Genomic DNA, 20,825 nt, shown 5'->3' on the forward strand with positions numbered 1-20,825 from the left:
CCAGCTCCTTGATTCCCAAGAGTCCAGTGAGTCATGAGTGGGGATTATAAAACATCAGTAGTCTTTGTGAAGTCCCAAAATGTCAAATGAATCCCACCCTTCCTGATTCAGATCTGAATTTAAGTCAAAGGAAGACAGGAGGTCTCTTACCAGAGGGAGATTCAAGTTGGAGCATCTCAAATTCTGCTCTGTGAGCAGTGAACTCCTAGAGTGGGGTCACTGCTGAATAAAATTTGGTGGTCAGGATGCTAATTATGTAAGGAGGTGAACAAAAAGCATGGGAAGTGCTTATCTGAACACAATTCACAGCTTCTTCCAAAAGGATTTTGTCATAGAGATCACATCAACCACTCCCTAAGGAGCCTTGCACTCCTTAGTCTTCCCCCACAGCCACCACACCCTGATCTTTCTTCTACTGATATTGGTGATAAAACTTTCTAAGGGGACACCTGAGATTTAGGAGCAGCCATATCACCAAAAACATTTGGGAAAGCACTTGAGAAACTCATGCTGAGCCACTCTAGTTCTAGAGAGGTTTCTTCCAACTCAACAGAAAGAGCATCAAGGTAAGACTGCTCCCAGCTGTGTCAATGCACTACAGATGCTGGGCAGCAGGCCAAGGGAGGGGATTTTGCCTGCCCTGCTCAGGTGAGACCCCACCTGCAGAGCTGCCCCAGCCCTGGAGCCCAGCACAGGGAGGACATGGAGCTGCTGGAGAGAATGCAGAGGAGGCACCACGGTGACCAGAGGAATGGAGCAGCTCTGGTGTGAGGAAAGGCTGAGAGAACTGAGATTGGTCAGCCTGGAGAGAAAGCTCCAGTGCCTAAAGGGGTTCCAGGACAGCTGGAGAGGGACTTGGGACAAGGGTCTGCAGGGACAGGACAAGAGGAAATGTCTTCAAATTGACAGAGAGTAGGATTAGATGGGATATTGGGAAGAAATTGCTCCCTGTGAGGGTTGTGAGGCCCTGGCACAGGTTGATCAGAGAAGCTGTGGCTGCCCTATCCCTGGAAGTGTCCAAGGCCAGGTTGGATGGGGCTTGGAGCACCCTGGTCCAGTGCCAGGTGTCCCTGCCCATGGCAGGAGCTTAGCACAAGATAATCTTTAGGGTCCCTTCCAACCCAGCCCACTCTATGATACCATGATTCTAAAGACCCTCCAGCAGAAGGGTAGTTATAGATCAGTTCTAAACTTTTCTAGCCATGTTTTTTCTATGTCTGTGCCCAAGATGAAGGAAAAAATTAGAAACACCACATTGATGAAATGTCCATCACAAAGACACAGTGAAAGCCCTTGTGTGCCCTTTGTTAGGGCACATCTCACCTTTGCACAAAGGCAACACTTCAGTTTCAAAGATGGAAGTTCAGGAACAGTTACTGATCTTAAATGCACCCTCAGAGTAGAAGAAAAGATACTTTTTTTTCCCCCTGGAAAAAGGAGTCAAAATATCTCCAGCTGACCCCAGTGACAACACTGTTTACTTGTTTGTGACACAGCAGGCTGTTCTTGAGATGCTATTCAAGGTGCTGTAAATTTTCACACAACCCTACAAGAGGGAATGGAGGGACCAAGCATGGTGAGATGCTCAGTGCTCCTAATCTGGGGGATACAAGAAGATTAGAGGCAGAAGTAGCCTAAACAAGCAGTTCAGTAGAACAGAACTTATATACTTTGAAGAATATAAGAGGAAAAATTTGTTTCTCTTTACCAGCCACAGAATAGAATTCAGAATTCCTGAAAATCCCGTTTGGATCCCATATAACTACACTGGAGTCTGAGAGAAGCTGATGGAGTTGTGGCTGTTCCAAAGTACCACACAAGGGCCCAGGTTGTGAGGGTCTGAGGAAAAGCTATTTGGAATCTCCTACAGAGATCTGCAGCTCCTGCCATACAAGAACCATCACTAACACAGGCACTCAAGAAGGCAATAAAAAATTTCCTGGAGTCTTGAGTCAGCACTCTGCTATGGAATCAGTGCTCCAGCTTAAGGAATGATGTCTGGAGATGAACATCTGCACCCACACACACTCCCAGCAATGCACAACTGTGCTTTGGACTGCTCTCACACAACCACAAGCCATTAAAGTACTTACCAACCATCAGAACAAAGTACAAACCTGCCTTCCAGGAATGGAACAGAAGAAAAGTCAATAATTTCCTAGATTAGGACCCCCATTAGCTTCTACATTATTCTAACATAAATAAATAAAAACTGAAAGAAACTCTGAGTGTGCATCTCAGAGTACTGAAAACCATTCCAAGAGCTGCCTTTTAATAACAAACATCATGTACTGACCTCTGCCAGTTTGTATGGTAAGATCAGCTTCTCTCCCACTGTCACTGTCTTTCTGGTCACCAGGGCCTCAAAGAGCATCTCTTCTTTCACCTAAAACAAAAGTACAGATGCTGATTATTCTAGTGATCTTTTTTTAAATTTAAAATTCAGTTAAAATTTTAACATTTAAACATAAAGAAATTAAAATTCAGTGGAAACACATTTAAATTTCAAAATTTAATTAAAAAGTATTAAAGTGCTTTTGCCAGCCCTTGCAGAGTTAAGTTCAATGGGTAAAAACATGCCATTGGGAGGAGCCAACTCAGCACATAAATCCAGCACAGAAACCTAACACCAGGGTATTCAAAGGAACCTGATTTTCTGCATTCAGTCATCCCAGTTGTAGCAATTTTCCCCTGATTTCCTTATTTCCAGTGCAGCTCCTCCCTCCCACACTTTCTCTTGGCAAAATAAGTCAACTTTCTAGGGTTGTAAGGATGAAATCATACAAATGACTCCAGAATAAGCCAAGCAGTGTCATCAGTTTGAGATACCCAAGTAGAGGAGGGTTATTTTCCCTGCTTTTAAGGGTGGGGAGGAGTCAGAAGGAGGAAGAAACCCTTGGAAAAGCACCTGATATTTACTCTGCTATTAGCAGTGGATGTTTACTCCCTAAAGCCCCAGTTCCTGGTGAGGTGACAGTTTCTAATCAGCCCTTACAGGTTTGCAGAACAAAACTCAGATTGTTCAGATTACTCTGTCATGTAAACACACTTTAGCAAAGAGGGAAATGGTGCTGACAAATTAAGTGGTACCTGCAACTGCAGGGAAAAGCCACTTTCCCAGTCAGCTCCAAGACCCTCTTACTTTGAGGAATTCAGAAGGTATCCTCTCTCCCAAAATACATCAGTTAGACCTAAAGAATTTGAGTCATTGACTGATCTTCACTAAATTTCCAAGTCAAAAAAAGACATCATGGGTCTGGGTGAAAATCTTGGAGGCCAGAATTAATGGGTGTGGATGATACAGAGAAGCTGCACTGAAGTCTCTGCAAACTGCTTATCCCACCTGATGGTCTCCATGCAGGCACCAGACCTCCTCTGGACATCTCTATTCAAAATCCACATTCCTGAAGCCATCCAAGATCATATTTTTATCACAGGGAAACCATTTATGATTTGACATGGAAAATGGGAAACGTAGAGGTCTAACAAGTGGACTCAATGATCTTAGAGGTCTTTTCCAATCAAAACAATTTTATATATGTACTTTGACTTCAGGGTTTAATCCAGGAGTTAGTAGGAAGAGGAAATGCAAACAAGACAAGGGAAGGTCAGGAATCTCACAAACCATAGCAATAATGATGCCCTTCTGCCAAAATTATCATGGGAGTCTCCCTGATAAAATCCAGGGAATTTTTATATAACCAATTCTTCCTGCACAAGAACTTGTCACTGTTGAAATCAGAATACATTAAGTCACCTGTATATGATTGTCACCTGCCAGCAAGGTCTCTACGACTGGAAATGACATTTCAAGGTTCATGTTTAATGCTCAGCACTACTCAAGAGCCCTCAGTTCCTACAATTCAATTTTACGTTTCCAAATCAAGGAGGGAAAAAAATATCTCCTGGTTCATCCAGAGATCCACTGCATGATTTCACATTTGGTTTCTATTCCTCTACATTCACCAAAATATGTGATTTTGTAATTTTCAGCTCTGTGTATGCTTTTCCAGCAGCTCTCCACTGCAGGACCATCAGCTGCTCTCCCTCAACTGCACAACTTGGAACAAAGTGAGTTTCACACCATCCATTAATCCACTTCAGGGATGCTGCAAATCCACAGCCAGCATGCCATCTTTTTTTAATTATCCAAGGCAACAAGGCAGAGGGCTGTCAGATGGTTCCTAATCAAAACAGTCCAAAGAAATATTCCTCAACAACATAAACACTTCCAAGTCCCAGATTTGTCAGCAAACACTGAGATTTTAAGCAATTTAAACAGCTCCCCATGCCATCCCTCACCATCCCCATCTCATGGTCACTCTGGTTCTTTCTCCCCCTGCTCTCTGCATAGAGGGAACCTGTGGATGTGCATCTTTCATCTCCTGACCTGGGGAGATCCCATTGAATCATCTTATTGTACAAAACCATTCTTGGCAAGGATGGGAATCCCTGCATCTCCCCAGGCCCCTGGCTGCAATTACCACCCAGTGGAGTTTGATCTCAATTCCTTCATGGCCTCTGATGAACACCACAGGTGCAACCAAATCATCCTCATCTGCATTTTCAAGGTCACAGCGTGAAAGTAGCTGACTCCTGATGCCAGGGAGGAGCCACTGGAGCTTTCTAAAGACAAACTCAGCACATGCTGAGGACATAGAGATACTTACAGCTCCCCCACATCCTACACTTCCTCCTCCAGTAAGTGTAAAACACTAAAATAGGGACACCCATTGGTGCAGCAAATAGGAGAGCACCATTTATTCCTCTATTTTGTGTCCTAGCAGTTTCACTCTGGGTCACATTTCATGGATTTTTGCTTCCTGGTGCTAAAGGGCATGGCCTGCTCTCCCTCTTAAACATGGCCTGCAGGAGTTTAGATCTTAATTAAAGGGACAAAATGCAGATTTAAGACTTCATTGCCACAAGTGGGCCCAGAGAGGGCTGGAGGCCTCAAGCTCCATGAGCCAGTGAGGGATGACTGGCAGTGCCACAGCTGGCTGGAGCCAAGGCAGGCAGAGACTGCTCCACCAGTAATTCTAGGGTATTCTGTTAGAGCAGCTGAAGAAAAAGGAACTATTTTCCAGCTGGAGAGCAAGAAAACATCAGGTTTTGTCTCTTCTTCCATATTTGAGAAAGGGATCTTGGTGCTGAGTGCTCGCTCTAAAGATGCAGTAACAGAAAATAAATTCAGATTTCTATCAGGTCTTCTTTTAAAAGAGCTGAATCTTTTCCTCAGACTTTCTTTGAAATAACCAGAGTTAGTAAGGATGCAAAGGAATGGCTGGAGCTATGTTAGGTAGGTTTAAGCTGGATATTGTGAAATGTTCTTCCCCCAGAGGGTGGTTGGCACTGAACAGGCTCCCCAGGGAATGGTCATGCCAAGGCTGCCACAGCTCAGGGAGTGTTTGGACAATGCTCTCAGGCACAGGGTGTGATTGTTGGAGTGTCTGTGCAGGACCTGGAGTTGCACACAGTGGTATTTGTGGATCCCTTCCAACTCAGTATATTCTGAGATTCTCTGATACTTTCTTACTCTAATTCTGGCTCAAAATTTTGCATCCGATGATGATATCCCCACTATTGCACTTCCAACCCCAATCATTCTGTGATTCTACATAAATATAAAACATCATCTGGAAAACAAATCCAGAAGAAAAAACTGGAAGGAAGCACTGTCTGCTTCATAATCCTCACCCCCTCCCCAATTAATTTCCAAGACATTTATCACAGGAGGAGCCCCAGTACCTGTGGGATTCCTCTGGGAAGCTGAAAGCCATTTTTTTAGTGGAAGAAGAACTTGAGCACATAAATCTCCTGCAGAGGCCAACTTTAGCTCCAAACACAAATCTGTACTGGGAGATCTGGCAAAACTAATTTGGGACACTTGATAACTTGTGTTTATTTGCATTGAGGTTAGTTAACCTAAAGCTAAAACTGAATACAAAAGTGCTCCACTGAGCAAAGACAGAATTTATCTCCTTCCTCAATGCTTCATCCATGGAAATAATTTCTCATTTTAGTAAACACACACAATTAAAATGTTCCTACTGCTCCAATGGGAAACAAAAAATCTCTTTTAAGGTCAACTAGATAATCTCTAATATATTATTTTTGCTAATAAGCCCACAAATGAGCTTTTTTTCCTAGAAACACAAAGGTTTTACCCAGTTTTGCACAACTCTCTATGATTTCTGCCCAAGCCCTGGGATATTTGCAGTGCTTGCACAGGACTCCACGTCTGCTTGATTAATCAGGCAGCCTTGACATCACTCCCCAGCACAGCATTTCAGCAGAGTTTAAACAAAGGCCCTGAAAAACCTGCCAAAAGCATCACATAATCCACACGCTATGTCTATTCCTGAAAAAAAAAAAAAAAAAAATGGAATCGAGGTTTTACTGTAAATGAAACAATGATCTGCAGAGTCTGGCCAAAATCCTATATTGCACTTTCCATAAATGCTGCCCTGGATGGTTTAATAAAGCAAAAACATCTTGGATGGGGTTGTTGATAGCTAAGAAACAGCAAATCCATTGAGGCTACCATCTCCTCCCAGATTCCTTCAAAAAATCTCTCTATTAGCTTCATTTTCTAGGGACACAAATCTCATCACACAGATGGAGGACAGTTGTGCACTGGTGTTGCATTGACTGGTGCATCAGGGAAATTCCCCCAGTTATCATTAGAGGTTCCAACACAAACCAACCAGCTCATGAGAATTTGGGCCAGATTCCCCTTTACAGTGGGAGAAGACCCAATTTTGCCCAAATTTTTAATTTCAGACAGGCTAGTGGCTGCCCTCCTGCCCTTGGAGGCTCCATCCGCTCTTGGCTGCTTTCAGAGATGGCCAACACAGCTCCAATTGGATTTTCTCCTTCTCTTCTCCATGTCAAATCCTTGACTATACAAATACAAATGAGTCATTTGAATACAAAGATCAACCCAAAAGTTCCTCCAAGAGAAGGAAGTATCAGATTACAGCTTCTACCATCCTTTTGCTGCACTCCAGAAGGTCCCACCAAACATCCAGTGACCACAGGAAAGGAAGTTCAACTTACTTTTATTCTGAGATGACTTTTCAGTTAATAGTATCTAATGCCAAGATCTGGAGAGGGGATTAACAACTTTTTCAAGCCAATTCATAATTTTAGCAGCAATGGGAAAAGCAAAACTGTTCAGTGACCAGAAAAAAAAAAAAGAATGTAATAAAAATAATTACCCAAATGAGTCAAAATGCAAAGTGTTAAATGTTTTAACCAGTATTTTAGGTCTCTGGCTGAGTAGAACTCATTGTACTTAATGGGGAGAGTTGTAAGTAGCCAACTAATGAATAAAGAGTGGTGACTGCTCTTTGCAATGATGTTCCATTTGTTTGAACCCTTTAGTTTTTCCTTTGGGTCAAACCTGAATAAGCAGCAACAGCTGTTGAGGTCTTCAAAGAGAAACGTGGCATTTTGTAAAGGGAAATCAAGTCTGAAAATGAGATTATTTGCTTTATTTCAGCTGATTTCAGTGGGTCTGTTGAAATGTTTACACTTGGACACAGCAAATACTTCCAGTTCCATGGATCAATTGTCACCTAAATGCAACTTAAGGAACAAACAACACCACTTACCCAAACCCAGTGATGCACTTCTTCACATCCCACCTCAACACAGCAAGCATTGTCCCAATCTAATTAACAAGCATTTTATGTTCTAGATGGTAACTTAATTTGTAAAAAGAATTATTACCAAGATGAACAGGAATCTATCCATTTGCTCAGCTACATCAGATGCTAGTGGATTGGTTGTTCTGTTCTTTCAAATGGTGAAAAATAAATATACTTATTTATTTTTACATCTTGTTGACACTGCCTGGAGGTGCTGTTCCAGCCCATGGCATTAAGGCACTGATGGATTGACATGGCTCAGCCAATGCCTCACTTCACATAATCATGTGTAAAAACCACCCCATGACCTCCCCACGTGCAGATGTTGCAAAAGGGCTTGTTTGCAAAGGCAAAGACCCAAAGCCTGGAACTTTTTCAGATCTCTAAGTCGCTCTCTTACTCAAAACTTTAAAAAAAACCCAATTACTTAACTGACTTGGCCACATTTAACAGGGTAAAATCAACAACATTCTCCTCCCCACTCATATTTTCCTTCTGTTTATTTCTGCAATCTCCAAGGCCAAGATGCAAAGAGCATCCAGCTGCTAAGACCATATTTTACAGAAGCTTTCCCCTCCCTAAATTCAAAGCATTAATGAAGTGCTATGAAAATCCCTGAGAGCCAATTCCAAAGTTCTGTAGGTAGGGAGAAAACACAACAGTTATTTAATGGAATGAATGGGAAGAGTACCACGTGTACACAAAAGGACAGATTGCCTTCTGATTCCACCATAAAATGAGCACAAATTCACCTTCCAGACCACCCAGGGAGTACAAAAGAGTAAAGATAATTGTTGATAAATAAAAGAGAATCAACTGCAAGAAAAACATTTCAGTTGCAAGAGGTTTAGAGCATTTCAAGTGAAGTGAGACAGCAAGGGGAGCTTCTGGCCACCTTAATCCATGTCAGGAGGTTTTTGAGATTAGCTCTTGAAGGCTGAAGGCCAGCAGGACAAGTTGGCTCATTAAAGACTTTTCTCATGAAAAGAAGTATCACAGCTTCATAGCTTGCTTGGGCTGACAGAGCAAATCTCCTAAGAACTTATTTAATGCTTTTGCACTGATTTATAGAGCTGGACATGGCCTGGGCCAGCTGGGCAGGAACCTACAAACCCTTCCCAAGGGACACCAGCACAGCAGTGGCTCACAGAGGCATCAGGTCCTAAACAACAGATAATCAACAGATGCACCAGAGAACTCCTTAACAGGCCCACATATAGGGACTAGAGAGAGGAGATGATCTCCACCACCTGAAACCCAACCCTTGTGGAATCTGGCTGGTAATAACAGACAAAAACATGGTGAGGGAGCTCAGCCTGTCCTACAGCCTGCATGGAACCAAAACACCAGGCAATGGTTGTACAACTGCTCGAGTTCCTCAGACAGACTTTGGAACAGAGTTGAGGAGCACCTGCTGATGGCTGGCAATCAAAGACACTGCTGTGCTGGACAGCAGGTTTGCTTTGCATCTAGACCCTGCAACCTTTCACATTTAATCACAGAAACAGGATTTTCAGTCAATGAAACCTGAAGCTGAAGAGTGGGGCCAAAAACCCTACATTAAAAACCACTTAAAGAAAGTTCCTGTACCATTTCCCTGGCAAACATAACAGCCCATAAGAATGAAAACATACAAGAACTTACTCTTTGGTGAAACTGGAAATAAATTGTGCCCTAAATCAGGGGCAGCTTGTTTGGGGTGGAAGTTCCAGGAGGGAAAGCAGAGCCTTACCTCCAGCAGCTCTGACACGATGGGAAGTATTTCAGGGTTACAGATGTCGATGGAGTCATCCCGGTAGGTTTTCTTCTTGTACCGGATGTTCCCCAGGTGCAGGATCGCCGAAAGCAGAGAGAAAATCCTCAACAGAGAAAATTCATTGTCACTCGCTTTTTCATAAATTGAATAGAGAAACAAATTTCACCCCCAAGGGCCATGTCTCTCTTTGGCTCATTCTTCTAATTTTCAGTCCAAAGAATCCACTTTGCCTCATGTCAACAAGCTTTTCATTTAGTTCAAGTACCAAACTTGCATCTGTGCAGTTACCTTGAAAATTCTTTAACACATCAAACCCACAGTTACAAAATTACAGCCCATGTTGTAAGAAAAATAGAAATCCTCCAGTAATCTTGATATCCAGATTAAATATTTATCATACAATTGCCTAAATTAAGGGGTAGAGTGGGCATGGCCATGCAGGTGACTCCTCTTAGTCCCCTGAGACACATGTTTTTGTCACTTTTTTGGATCTAGTCCCAGTAAGGAACAAAAGACTGTACAAAACAGCATAAATGCTTTTATAATATCTAAGCAACTGAGGCAAAGAAAAGATGTTACACTTCAAGTAAATTTATCCAACCAATGTTTCTATTTTGGGAATTTGATAATTTTTAAGTTATCTCCCCTCTGAAAAAAATAGGATCAGACACTCAAAGAATATCCTAAGTTGGAAGGGTTCATCAAGCCCAGCTCCTGAGCCATGGCTGACTTCAGCTATAAACCCTGTATGTCCATATTTCTACACTCCCCTGGGAGCTAAAAATGAATAAACCCAAATGTGATTCCTAGCTAAGTCACCAGCTTTTCTGGACAATACACCTTCACCTCTTCAAGTCCTCCCTTATCTCCAAAACAGGGATACTGATTCCTTGTTCTGAATTTCAGGATGCAATTTTATAAAAAAATTCTCTTCGCTGTTTCCACAAAGGTGAAACCCCATGTTTTGCTATAAAGAAATTACTTTTTAAAGTACAGTAGTATTCAAAACATCTTTTCTATATCTCAGCTGAAGGTGGTTCCTTATTTGTGCTGCAGTTGTATAATGCCAAGCAAAACAAATCTGCTTGTGTAGTGAAGAATCCACTTTATTTCTGACATGCAAAATTTACCAGGAGCAACTTGTGTGCCAAGAAAAATCATTGCACAGTAAATCAGAAGTGAGAATTTACTGCATCACCTGACCCTGCTCAGTCCTGACACTTTCTGATTGCTTTGCTCAGGCAATTAAACCCCTCAACAGGCTTTAGATAAACCTTGTCCTGAAACCTGACAAAGCAGCCTCTGCCACAGAACATATTCACACAAGTCTGGATCCTTGGGTTTACCCATGAGCGTGGGGAAGATAGAGAAAAAGCAGTTTTAATTTCATAATTGATTTGTTACAAGTGAGGAATAAAAAGGACAAGCTTCTAAAATTTCTCAGCTGTGTGAAAATATCTTCAAGGCAATTTTTAATGTCAAGTTCTTCCCAACCTACTTAAGCCTTTCAAGCCAAAAATCAACACAGGAGGGATTATTTTGTGGGTTTGGTTGGAAATGACCCTTATGAACCCTCTAATTCCATGGAGTCAGTGGTGTTGCAACCCAGTTTCCCAACATAGCACGTCCAGTGAATTAGTGAAAAAAGCCAGTTGGAAATGAGTCTACAGGCCTAGAATTGCATGCAAAGGGTTAAGTTTGATGAGGGATAATGAGAACTTCTGATTAAACCAAGCTCTGGATTCATGACATGCAGAGTGAGGCGTGATTATTCATGAACACTCGAGAAACACTTCAAGATGTCAACTTCTGCCAACGCTCCATTTGCATGAAGAGAATCGCTAAGTACAGCAATGATCATGGAATCACAGAATGGTTGGGGTTGGAAGGGACCTTAAACTCATCTGGCTCCATTCTCCCAGGGGCAGGGACACCTTCCACTAGACCAGACTTCTTCAAGCCCAGCCCAACCAGCTGTGGGACAGGGATGGGGCAGTGTCTTGGGTTGCAGTACAGGGTGTGACCAGAAATGTGAATTCTGTCCCCATCTATGGGTGGGGCAGTGACCCTGATCTCCTGGCACACATTATCTGCTCATGGGCCATCTTTAAACCAGCTGGGCAATCATCTTTATCTTCCCACAGCCCATCCTCCCTCCAGGAGATATCATCTGCTGCTGGCCCATTCAGTCCCACTGTGTGACTGATAAAATTCCGTCATCGCACTGGGAGATGCTCCAGCCAGGGCAGCAGCCAAGCCTTTCCTACCCAGAGAAAAACTGAGATTTTGGACACCAAGGGACCTTCTTTGCACTGGATTCCAGAGGAAAGCCAGACCTTTCCACATCATCCCTGGAGCTTCAGAGGAAACTGCACCTTCTCCAGGAGCACTGCTCCAGCTGAACCACATCTGCCCCTGCAGGAGGATGCAGCCACCATTGAATGGGACTGTGCCAACACCCTGACTGACTGACGGGTGTCAGCTTGGATTCTGACTCTGGCAGGGTTGGGATTGTTCTGTGTAATACTGCATTTCTATTTTAATTTTCCTAGTAAAGAACTGTTATTCCTAATTCCCATTTCTTGGTCTGAGAGCCCCTTAATTTCAAAATTATAGTAATAATTTGGAGGAAGGGGGTTTACATTCTCCATGTCAAAGAGAAGCTCCTGCCTTTATTGGCAGACACCTGTCCCTCAAACCAGGACAGGCAGCCACAGTGCCTCTGGACAATGTCCTGCCAATGGAGGTGACATTAACCAGGATAATCTCCAAACTATTAAAATGGAAAATAAACTCACTGTCTGCGTGTCTTGGGCAGAAACCCCACCATCTCCATGGCGAGCTGCAGCCGCTCAAAGTCGTGCTTCAGATCCTCCCCTTCCACGGAGAAACAATCCTGTTGGATCAAACACACAGAGCAAGCACTGACACAAATTAACACTAGATCAGCTCCAGATGGCCAAGTCAGTGCTCTGTAAATATCACTGAGTGATCTCCAGGTCTTTTATCAGCAACATTTCCAATCTGGCACTGGAAATACAACATTTTTGGCTAATGTTTTCTGGAAATACATCCTTCTTTCCCAGGTTTAACCTCTAAGGAAAGAGGTGAGTCACCCCACTCCAACAGGATGGTGAGAGTTGGTCAGTGTGGAAAAACTCATACACAAAAAGGATGGGAAATAACAATAAGATGAAATCTGTTCCACGTTTACAGGCAGTTTATTCCACATTCAGTCCTATAACTAAAGAGGGAAATTCTGTTTTTAAATGGAATTAGACAACTTCATGTAAATGATCAGTGCATTAAATCCTGTGTGTGAAAGGCAATGCTTTTAATATATTTTTGGTAACTTTATTTGAACTACCAAGAAGTTATTTCAAAACTGGGAGAATTTGAAATCCAGGATGTGATATTTCTTGGAGGCTCGTGTGCCTTGATATCAGTCACTGATGTTCAGAAAAATCCAGTGACGTTCCAGACCCAACCAAAGTTGTCCTGCACCAATATTTAGAGAACAGAAATGCTCTTTAAATGAATATATAGACCATTAATGCCAAATTTCTCCTGCTTTGGCTTACTATAAACCTCCCATGGATTATTTATTCTTCTCTCTGCCTTCCTATTCTACCCATTGCTGCCTACAAAAACTACCCATATATGAATCAAAATTAGATTATTGTGTATCACACAATATTGTGATTTTTTAAACCTCAGAGTGTTTTACTAACACTTAAATCAAGACTTTCTGCAAGTAATTAGAGACTTTCAAAAAGTTAATCCAAGTGTAAGTCAATATAAATAAAAATTCTATAAAATTCTGTAAAAAGTTCATTAAAATAATACAAATAAAAATTGTAGCTGCAGTTGGAATTAACTAAACATAGTTTCATTTGATCATTTAATTTGATCAATAGCACATAGTTTATTTTGATCATTTCCTGAACATCATATTTATCACACAAGCAAATGTGCAAAAATTTTGCACAAATAATTAGGAAAGTCTGCATTAAACAGGGTTATGTAAATCATTGAAAAGCAACTTGTACTCACTGATAGTACAGAAAATTAATCATAAATACAGAATGTACAGAATGAAGTTTGTGCTTTACAGCTTTTAAAGTCTCACCGTCATATCAACAAACTTCATCCCACTCCAGAGCATCATTACAGCCATAGTTATAATTAGAGTGGAAAACCTTTATTTAAGATACTTATTTATTTATTTATATATTTAAATGTTGTTGTTATTATTATTTATAATATTGTTTACATATTTTAAATATTTATTGCAACATAAGAGACTCGCACACAACTGCACTAAAAGCCAGAGAAGTGCAATTGGACAAGAAAATCGAAATTTTTTTATCAATTGTCCCCAGGGACAAGTTAATGCTCCATGGGCAAAGTGAATTTGGAGCTGTTGAACAGTAAACCATTTAAAATCATGCACGGAATCCATGAAGGCAGGGGTTGAAATTCCAGGAGAAAATACCAGCCTGTTTTAGGAAACAGTCATCAGAAAAGGGAATTCTCACCTTCCATTAGGAGGTGGCTGGAAATGACCCTGCTCCAGAGCTACCCAAAGGAACACAACAATGGCATCACCAAGAGCAGGGATGACACAGCACTGATTATTCACACCACCAAACCTCAGGATAAGACCTTGTCCCTCCTGAGCTCCAACTTCCTTAAAGTGAGAACTCAGCACAACTTCCCATCCTTGCTCTGGCAGGACAACAGCACACCCACAAATCCTGCAAATGAGGCTGGGTTCAAGCTTTCTTAAAGACACCAAGCGGTGCTTTTAGTGGTACTCCACATTCCAGGAGACATTTTCATTTTCTGGCATCATTCCTCCAAAATTAAGTCATGAGTCAACAGCAAAATACCCCGGACAGCTCTGAAGTAGCACAATCTACGCCGAAGGCAATTTAATTAACAATTTACATAACAATTGCCCGACTCATTAATCCGCATGGAAAGACTTTTAGCAAATTCTCTACTTAAAAGCAGATGCTCTCTGCAGTGTTCCAGCACGGCACCGCTTCCTAATGGATGATAAATGAAGGATAATTATAAAATAGAGGAGTGTCCTTGATATTAGAGCAGACAAGCATCACAAAGTCCATCCCCACAGACCTAACTTGCTGTTAATATCCTGCTAGAGCAATTAGTTTCCCAGCAAAAGTGAGTCCCCTGCTTCCTATAGACACAAAGAAAATCCATGGATTTCCATGGAAAATTTAAAGAGGATAAAACAAAGTTTCCTTATAAACTTGGTGTCTGCAGCAGGTTGAGTCCATGGGTATGGGGAGAAACCCAGGGCAGGCTTAAGAGTGAATCATCAACTGAAGACAAGATGTGATTTACCAGGATTGTCAGAGAAAATGATAACAAATAAAATTATCCTAAATAAATTAGCAAATAAACAGCCAAGTGGTAATGGCACGTGGTTTTCTTGGGCAGAATAAGGACACAGATATGGCAGTCCCTAGGCTGGCAGGGTGTTCTTGGTCATGCCAGGAGAAGGTACTAAATTTCAGGGTTGTTTTAATTTTAATTCCTTCAGCAAATTGTCCCAACCCATTCCCAAAGCAATTAAGGGCTTTCCAACTTCCAAAGGGTATTAAGGTCTAGAACAGCATCTGCTCATCACTCCCTGCTCCTGCACAACCCTAATGATGCTGATGGATGAAGGATGCCAATCCAACATTCAATATTTTTAACCTTGTGAGGGCAATTCCCTCCTCCCCTCCTAAGGATTTACAGGGAAATGTTGCTGTTAAGACACTTGTTTAACCTGAGTGAATCCAGCTCCATCCCAGATCACCTCTTACTCTTCCAGATGAATCAGCCTGGCTTTGGCAATCATCAAGCACATGGGAAAACTAGCAGGAAGGACAAGCAGCTGATGCCAAACATGCTTGCACATGCAGGACACACCCACGGGGAGCACCATGAGACACACAGACACCCAGAGCACGGCGGTGGCGCAGGAGGAGCCGGGGAAGGGGGAGAAGCTTCACCATTCCCTTTTTTGGGGCGATCCATTTGGAAAGGATGATCATGTCAGCAGAAGTAGTTTAGGAGAAGGACTTGTTTTTGGACTCTGAACAATATCAGGATTTGATTTTCTCACAGATGGCTGGAGGGATGTTTTTTGAGTTTGTCTGTTTTTTCCTGGAAGCTGGAGAGCAGATACACCACTACAACCAGCATGAACTGATGTATCTCTTGGGGCTTCAAGACACTGATTTGCTGTTTTATTGGAATGGAATTTCAATTTTCACATTGCTGCCACATCACAATTTCCATAAATCATCACGTACTCCATCAGGAAGGAATGAAAACCCCCTTAGTTTTCTAAAACCGTGATGACTGTAGAGAGCTGACCATCTCCAACTGCTGAAGTAGCTTTCCAGATGGAAGGAACCATAAAAGGGCAAGGCGAAAAAATCTTTACAAGCAACACCACTGCAGGGCAAAGGGTGGTTAATGGGTTAAATTTCATTGGATTTGGCTTTCTTTGTGTCCCTACAACACTCAAGTGAGAGCAGCCCTGCACCAGCAACATGGAAGAGGCAGGTTCTCGTACTGACCGGCTCCGAGTCATAGTAATAATCATCCCAGCTCTGTCTGAGGGGTTTCTTTGTCATCTGAAAGCAAGGCAGAGTGGGTTAAGTGGTGCTCCCACCCCAAATCACCACCATGACCTGCTCCCTAACCAGGAAAATAATTGTTGCAATTTTGCAGAGTCATTCCCTAGTTTTGTTTGTTTTAAGGGAAGATTTATGATGCTTTTGCATTCTTGGTGCTGGTTCCTGCTCACAGTGCATCAGCGAGGCCCTCTCAGCAATAATCCTAATGGATACTGAAACCTTTTCTTCTCTTACAGAGCTGGGGAAACCCTTAGTTTATCTGGAGCTGAAGAGCCACTGATGCCAAAATCCCACTGAAGAACAGATTTGTTTCTAATCTCAATCTCTGCTCCAGAAAAACACAAGTGCAGAAAAAGTGAGATTCTCCAAGCAATACTCCAAAGGTTTTTAGCAAATTGTGTCTTTTTCCAACCAGATAGAGATGGAGTTGAGAGAAGTCAAAGCAAGTTAAAGCTGAAAATAAGGATCTAAACCTGCAAATGACTGATTTCAAAATGGATGGAAGTTAACACCCAGCACAGAAAATGTTCAGCGAGCTGCAGAGTCTGCAGTGGTGGGTGCACCTGCCACTGGGAGAGATGGAAAAGTCCCCCATACTCAGAGGATACTTTGAGTAAATTTGCATTTAAAAAAAAATGAAATCTTTTTTTTCAATCTGCTCCCTGCATTTACAAAGCAGATTTTGGAAAAGTATCTGAATAGATTATTTCTCATCTGCAAAGCAAACTCCCCATTTCCTTTGCATAACACAACAAGAGCCAAGGAACCTGGGAGGAGGAAAGTAAAGCCTGATTCAGGACTGAGTCACTCCTTCATTTCAGGGGCTTGGTTCAATATTTTATGGCTTCTCTATATGAATATTTAATTTTCAGTAGAACACTGCAGTTCATGTCTGAGCTGGTTCTTTTTCCTTTTAAAAAGGCAGGGTCTTCTACAGGACACACTTAAGAAGAGACTGCAAATGTTCAACGGTCATTTTATAATTTTTCTCTTAAATGTTTCCCAAGTTTCTTGTTCCATTTCTCTACTACCTCTTTTTATATTTTCCTTATTTTTCTCTTCCTTATTCCTGCAGGGCAGGGAAGAGCTGCTACTGCACTGTCAGATGGTTTTCATGTGAAACCATGCCCAGACCACATCTAAAGGCACTGTTTTCCCATAATTGTCAGTGTTAAAACTCTAATTCTAATTATTAAAAAATTATTTTAAAACCTCCCAAAAACTTAGAATGTCACTGCTGTCAGTACACTGTGTTCAGGGAAGTCCAGAGTTTGCTTCTCTGATCCACTGGACTGATCTTAGCAGCCTTCTCAGCTTACTTGCCCACAGGACCTTAATTTAGATTAAAATAAACATTTCACCCTAAATTATAATATTCCTACTGGTTCCTCACACTACGTGCCATTAGATTTCTAATTTTCCTTTAAATATAAATGCTCTTAAACTGCTGTGTAAAAGAAAAGGACTGTAATTAAAAGCAATGTTTTCAACTAACAGAAAGTGACTGGATGGCCCAACAAAACCTGGGAATCTGACAAAACATTCCATCTTGGCATCTTCCCACTGCAAAACCATGGCACAGATGGTGCTGGAGACCACAGCACATTCTCCAACCAACACCTGAGGCACAGAGACTCCAGCAAAGAGCCTCCAGCCTTTGGAGTGCTCCTCACTTGGGAATATTTCCCAATCCTGTGATGGATGTGTGGGAGTCATTAATATACCATGGGTTTTTGGTGTTGATTGCCTGCTTTAAAAACATCCTTTAAAAGTGCCTGGTAATTGAGAGCTATTCCTGAGTGAAGTTCTATTTCTAACAAGACTAAAGGCTATTTGGGTTGGGCTGTGGGTCCAAGTTTCTCTCCAGTTTAGGGACGAAATCACTCTTTATTGCTCCTCATGTTTCAGCACCAAGAAATTTGCAATTGGTTAAAATCAACATGTAATTTAACTGCTCTTCCATGTATTCCTCCTCTTTTTGGCCTTTCTGAAGTCCCTACTTGCAAGAGTCACTGGATAACTGCCTAAATACCTGAAGAAATCAATTTATTATAAAACTATCATCATGTTTATTTGGCTGTTGGTAACACCTCTCCATCATTAATTCCCAGATTTTCAATGGCTGCTGTGGTTTTAGTTATATTAGATTTGCTCTATTGTTAAATTCAAAGAGTAATGCTAAAAGCCAGCCAGAAGCTACAGAATTAGGACTTCCTCATGCAAGATGTTATATCCCAGTATGCCACATTTTCCCCTTTTCTCCTGCTCAGGAGACAGATAGTAATGAGTAAATGACATTCACACAGAGAGCAGGAAATTCTGACTGTGTCTCCCCCCAGCAATCAAAACCTCAATATATTTAACATATCCCAGGTACAGAAAACACTAATTATTTTTCCCTGAAACACTAACAGGTGTTCAGATTGCTAATGCAGAATTATTCCAACGATGGAAGACTTCTTATAAACCATTAAAACCAACTTTTACTACTCCACACCTTCAAAAAACCCCACTTTTACTACTCCACATCTCTTCTTTATTAGCATTAAATAGCAGCAGAAGAAAAGGCAAGACCATGGGTTGTATTCCTGTATAGTACTCCCACCTGGTTAAGGTAATGATATTCCTCTGGCTGCTTCAGGTGAAATGCTGATCTCTCCTCCTCGCTCGCTCCTGCCAGGAGGTAATAAAATACATGGTAGTTCCTGGTGGCAAATAAAAAACAGAAGCTGTTAGACTCAAAAATGAGCAGCAGCACTGAGCAGAGGCACTTGGAAACCTCTCAACCTGATTTTCCAGCTCTCAAGCTCAGGTCTGACATTGTTTAGAGCTGGCCTATACCTGCTGTGCAGGGATGGAACAGATATTTCAGTTATGTCATGGAGAATGAGATCTCTCTTCTCCTTCCAAGGACAGCCACTGCCCCAGAATCTACCTGGGGAATTTCTAGCTGGGATGATCAGGTTTTCCTTCAGAACCATGCAGAGTGCCTACATACTTCACTGAGCCCCATCATAACCATTTAGGTGGGAAAAGAGCTCCCAGACCATCGAGTCCAACCTGTGCCCAAACCCCACCTTGTTCCCAGCCCAGAGCACTGAGTACCACGTCCAGGAATTCCTTGGACACCTCCAGGGATGGGGACTCCAACCATCCCTGGGCAGCCCCTTCCAATGCCTGACCACGTTGTCCCAGAAGAAATTCCTCCCAATGTCCAACCTGACTCTTCCTGGCACAGCTTGAGGCTGTTTCCTTGTCCTGTCCCTGTTCCCCAAGAGCATCCCCAGCACCTTTATTAGAGCCCAATCTCCTTTATCACAACATATTTCCTTGCAATGCAGAAATTATAATTTTTCATACCTCATTACCATTAAAAAGGCAAGGACTTTGCAGTTGCAGTTCCATGAGACAGGACTGAAATATCTTCAAGTATTCAAAAACTCAAATATTCAAAATACCTGAATAACACTAATGCTAAACCCACCCCAAGGGACTCATCTGTTCTGCTTCCAGACAACTCTAACACATATTAACACCATTTTTTTCTAAAATTAAAACTGTGCTTTTATGTTGGATGTTTTCCAAGAGGATCCAAGTTTAATCATCTTGCAACACCCAAGAGGATATTTGTCAAGGCTGTAGATGCTCTTTCACTCCAGGAACAGCCCTGGAGCATTCCAGAAAACTCACACATCTGTCTCCAAAGGGAAATACAGTCAGGAGTGCCAAGAGTTGAAAGACAACTAAAGGCATCAAAATTATTTAAAAGTGGAAAAATAATTACTGAGAGAGGAGAGGAATAGTCAACAAAGAATATGCAGCAAATCAGGAGAAAACCCTTCACATAAATTCATTCTCTATATAATTTTGGCTCTTTCTAAAGGCCCCTTTGAAGGCCTCAGTGAACTTAAAAGAATGAAAATACCATGTTTCCCTCCTAAAATGACATATTAAGCAGTTCACAAGTTGCACAAGAAGGAAGTGGTACATAATAATCTATCTGCCATAAAGAAAATGAAAATTAAATTAAATGTAACAATATCATAGTGGAAGGCCCCCTGCTCATGGCAGGGGTTGGAACAAGATGATCTTTAAAAGCCCTTCCAATACAACCAATTCTATGATTCCATGGTAACTCAAAGACTGTTGTTAAAATAATGGAGTTTATTCCCTCCGTTAGCACATTTCTCCCTAAAGAACAAAACATTCAAATATAAAATGCATCATTAATCTTTGCAGCACAGGGTTAAGAGCATGAAAATCCTGATCCCCTGTGCCAGCTCCTACAGAGATTTAAGTTATCTGTGCCATATCTAGGAGTTAAACCCAAGCCTTGGGCAAAACAGAGGCACCCACCGCTCGTTGTGCTCCTGATAGACCAGCCGGGACTTCTCCAGGAGGTATTTTTCAACATAAGCTCTGCAAGGGAAAAATCAAAGCAACATTAATTGACCTGATGCTCAGCTTCAATGAACACAGCTTTACTGGGGGCTTCAGCCTTGGTACCCACACAAAGAAGTTTCAGCCTTGTTTCACTTAGTTATATAAATTTCTTCCTCGGCAGAACAAGCCCAATATTATGCTTGGCTTTTGAGGTTTTTTTGGCTTGATACTAAGCCAAAACTAACTTGGATCTGAAAAACATGATCTCAGATGCGTCAGCCTATGGGCAAGACAAATGCAGTCTGCAAGGAAGGAGCTGGGATCCCTATTTCATCCAAAGCCAGCAAAATCCCATTGCCTGCAGCCCAGGAG

At 41.9% G+C, this 20,825-nt stretch overlaps 1 protein-coding gene across 8 annotated transcripts in view; it reads right to left on the minus strand.

Annotated features, from left to right (window-relative positions):
• Positions 1-20,825, minus strand: part of MYO9A (myosin IXA) — a 164,929-nt gene that overhangs the window by 82,733 nt on the left and 61,371 nt on the right. For 6 of the 8 annotated variants that reach the window (XM_056499559.1, XM_056499556.1, XM_056499561.1 and 3 more), the window contains exons 4-9: positions 20,427-20,489; positions 18,676-18,775; positions 16,011-16,067; positions 12,207-12,304; positions 9,385-9,511; positions 2,297-2,386 (exon numbers count right to left, since the gene is read on the minus strand). In XM_056499559.1, coding sequence (XP_056355534.1) covers positions 2,297-2,386; positions 9,385-9,511; positions 12,207-12,304; positions 16,011-16,067; positions 18,676-18,775; positions 20,427-20,489 — 535 coding nt within the window. The remainder of the gene's footprint in view (positions 1-2,296; positions 2,387-9,384; positions 9,512-12,206; positions 12,305-16,010; positions 16,068-18,675; positions 18,776-20,426; positions 20,490-20,825) is intronic. The other 2 variants (XM_056499563.1, XM_056499562.1) reach the window with 1 other exon arrangement.

This window comes from Oenanthe melanoleuca, chromosome 10, assembly GCF_029582105.1.
Source record: "Oenanthe melanoleuca isolate GR-GAL-2019-014 chromosome 10, OMel1.0, whole genome shotgun sequence".
Classification (NCBI taxonomy): Eukaryota; Metazoa; Chordata; class Aves; order Passeriformes; family Muscicapidae; genus Oenanthe; species Oenanthe melanoleuca.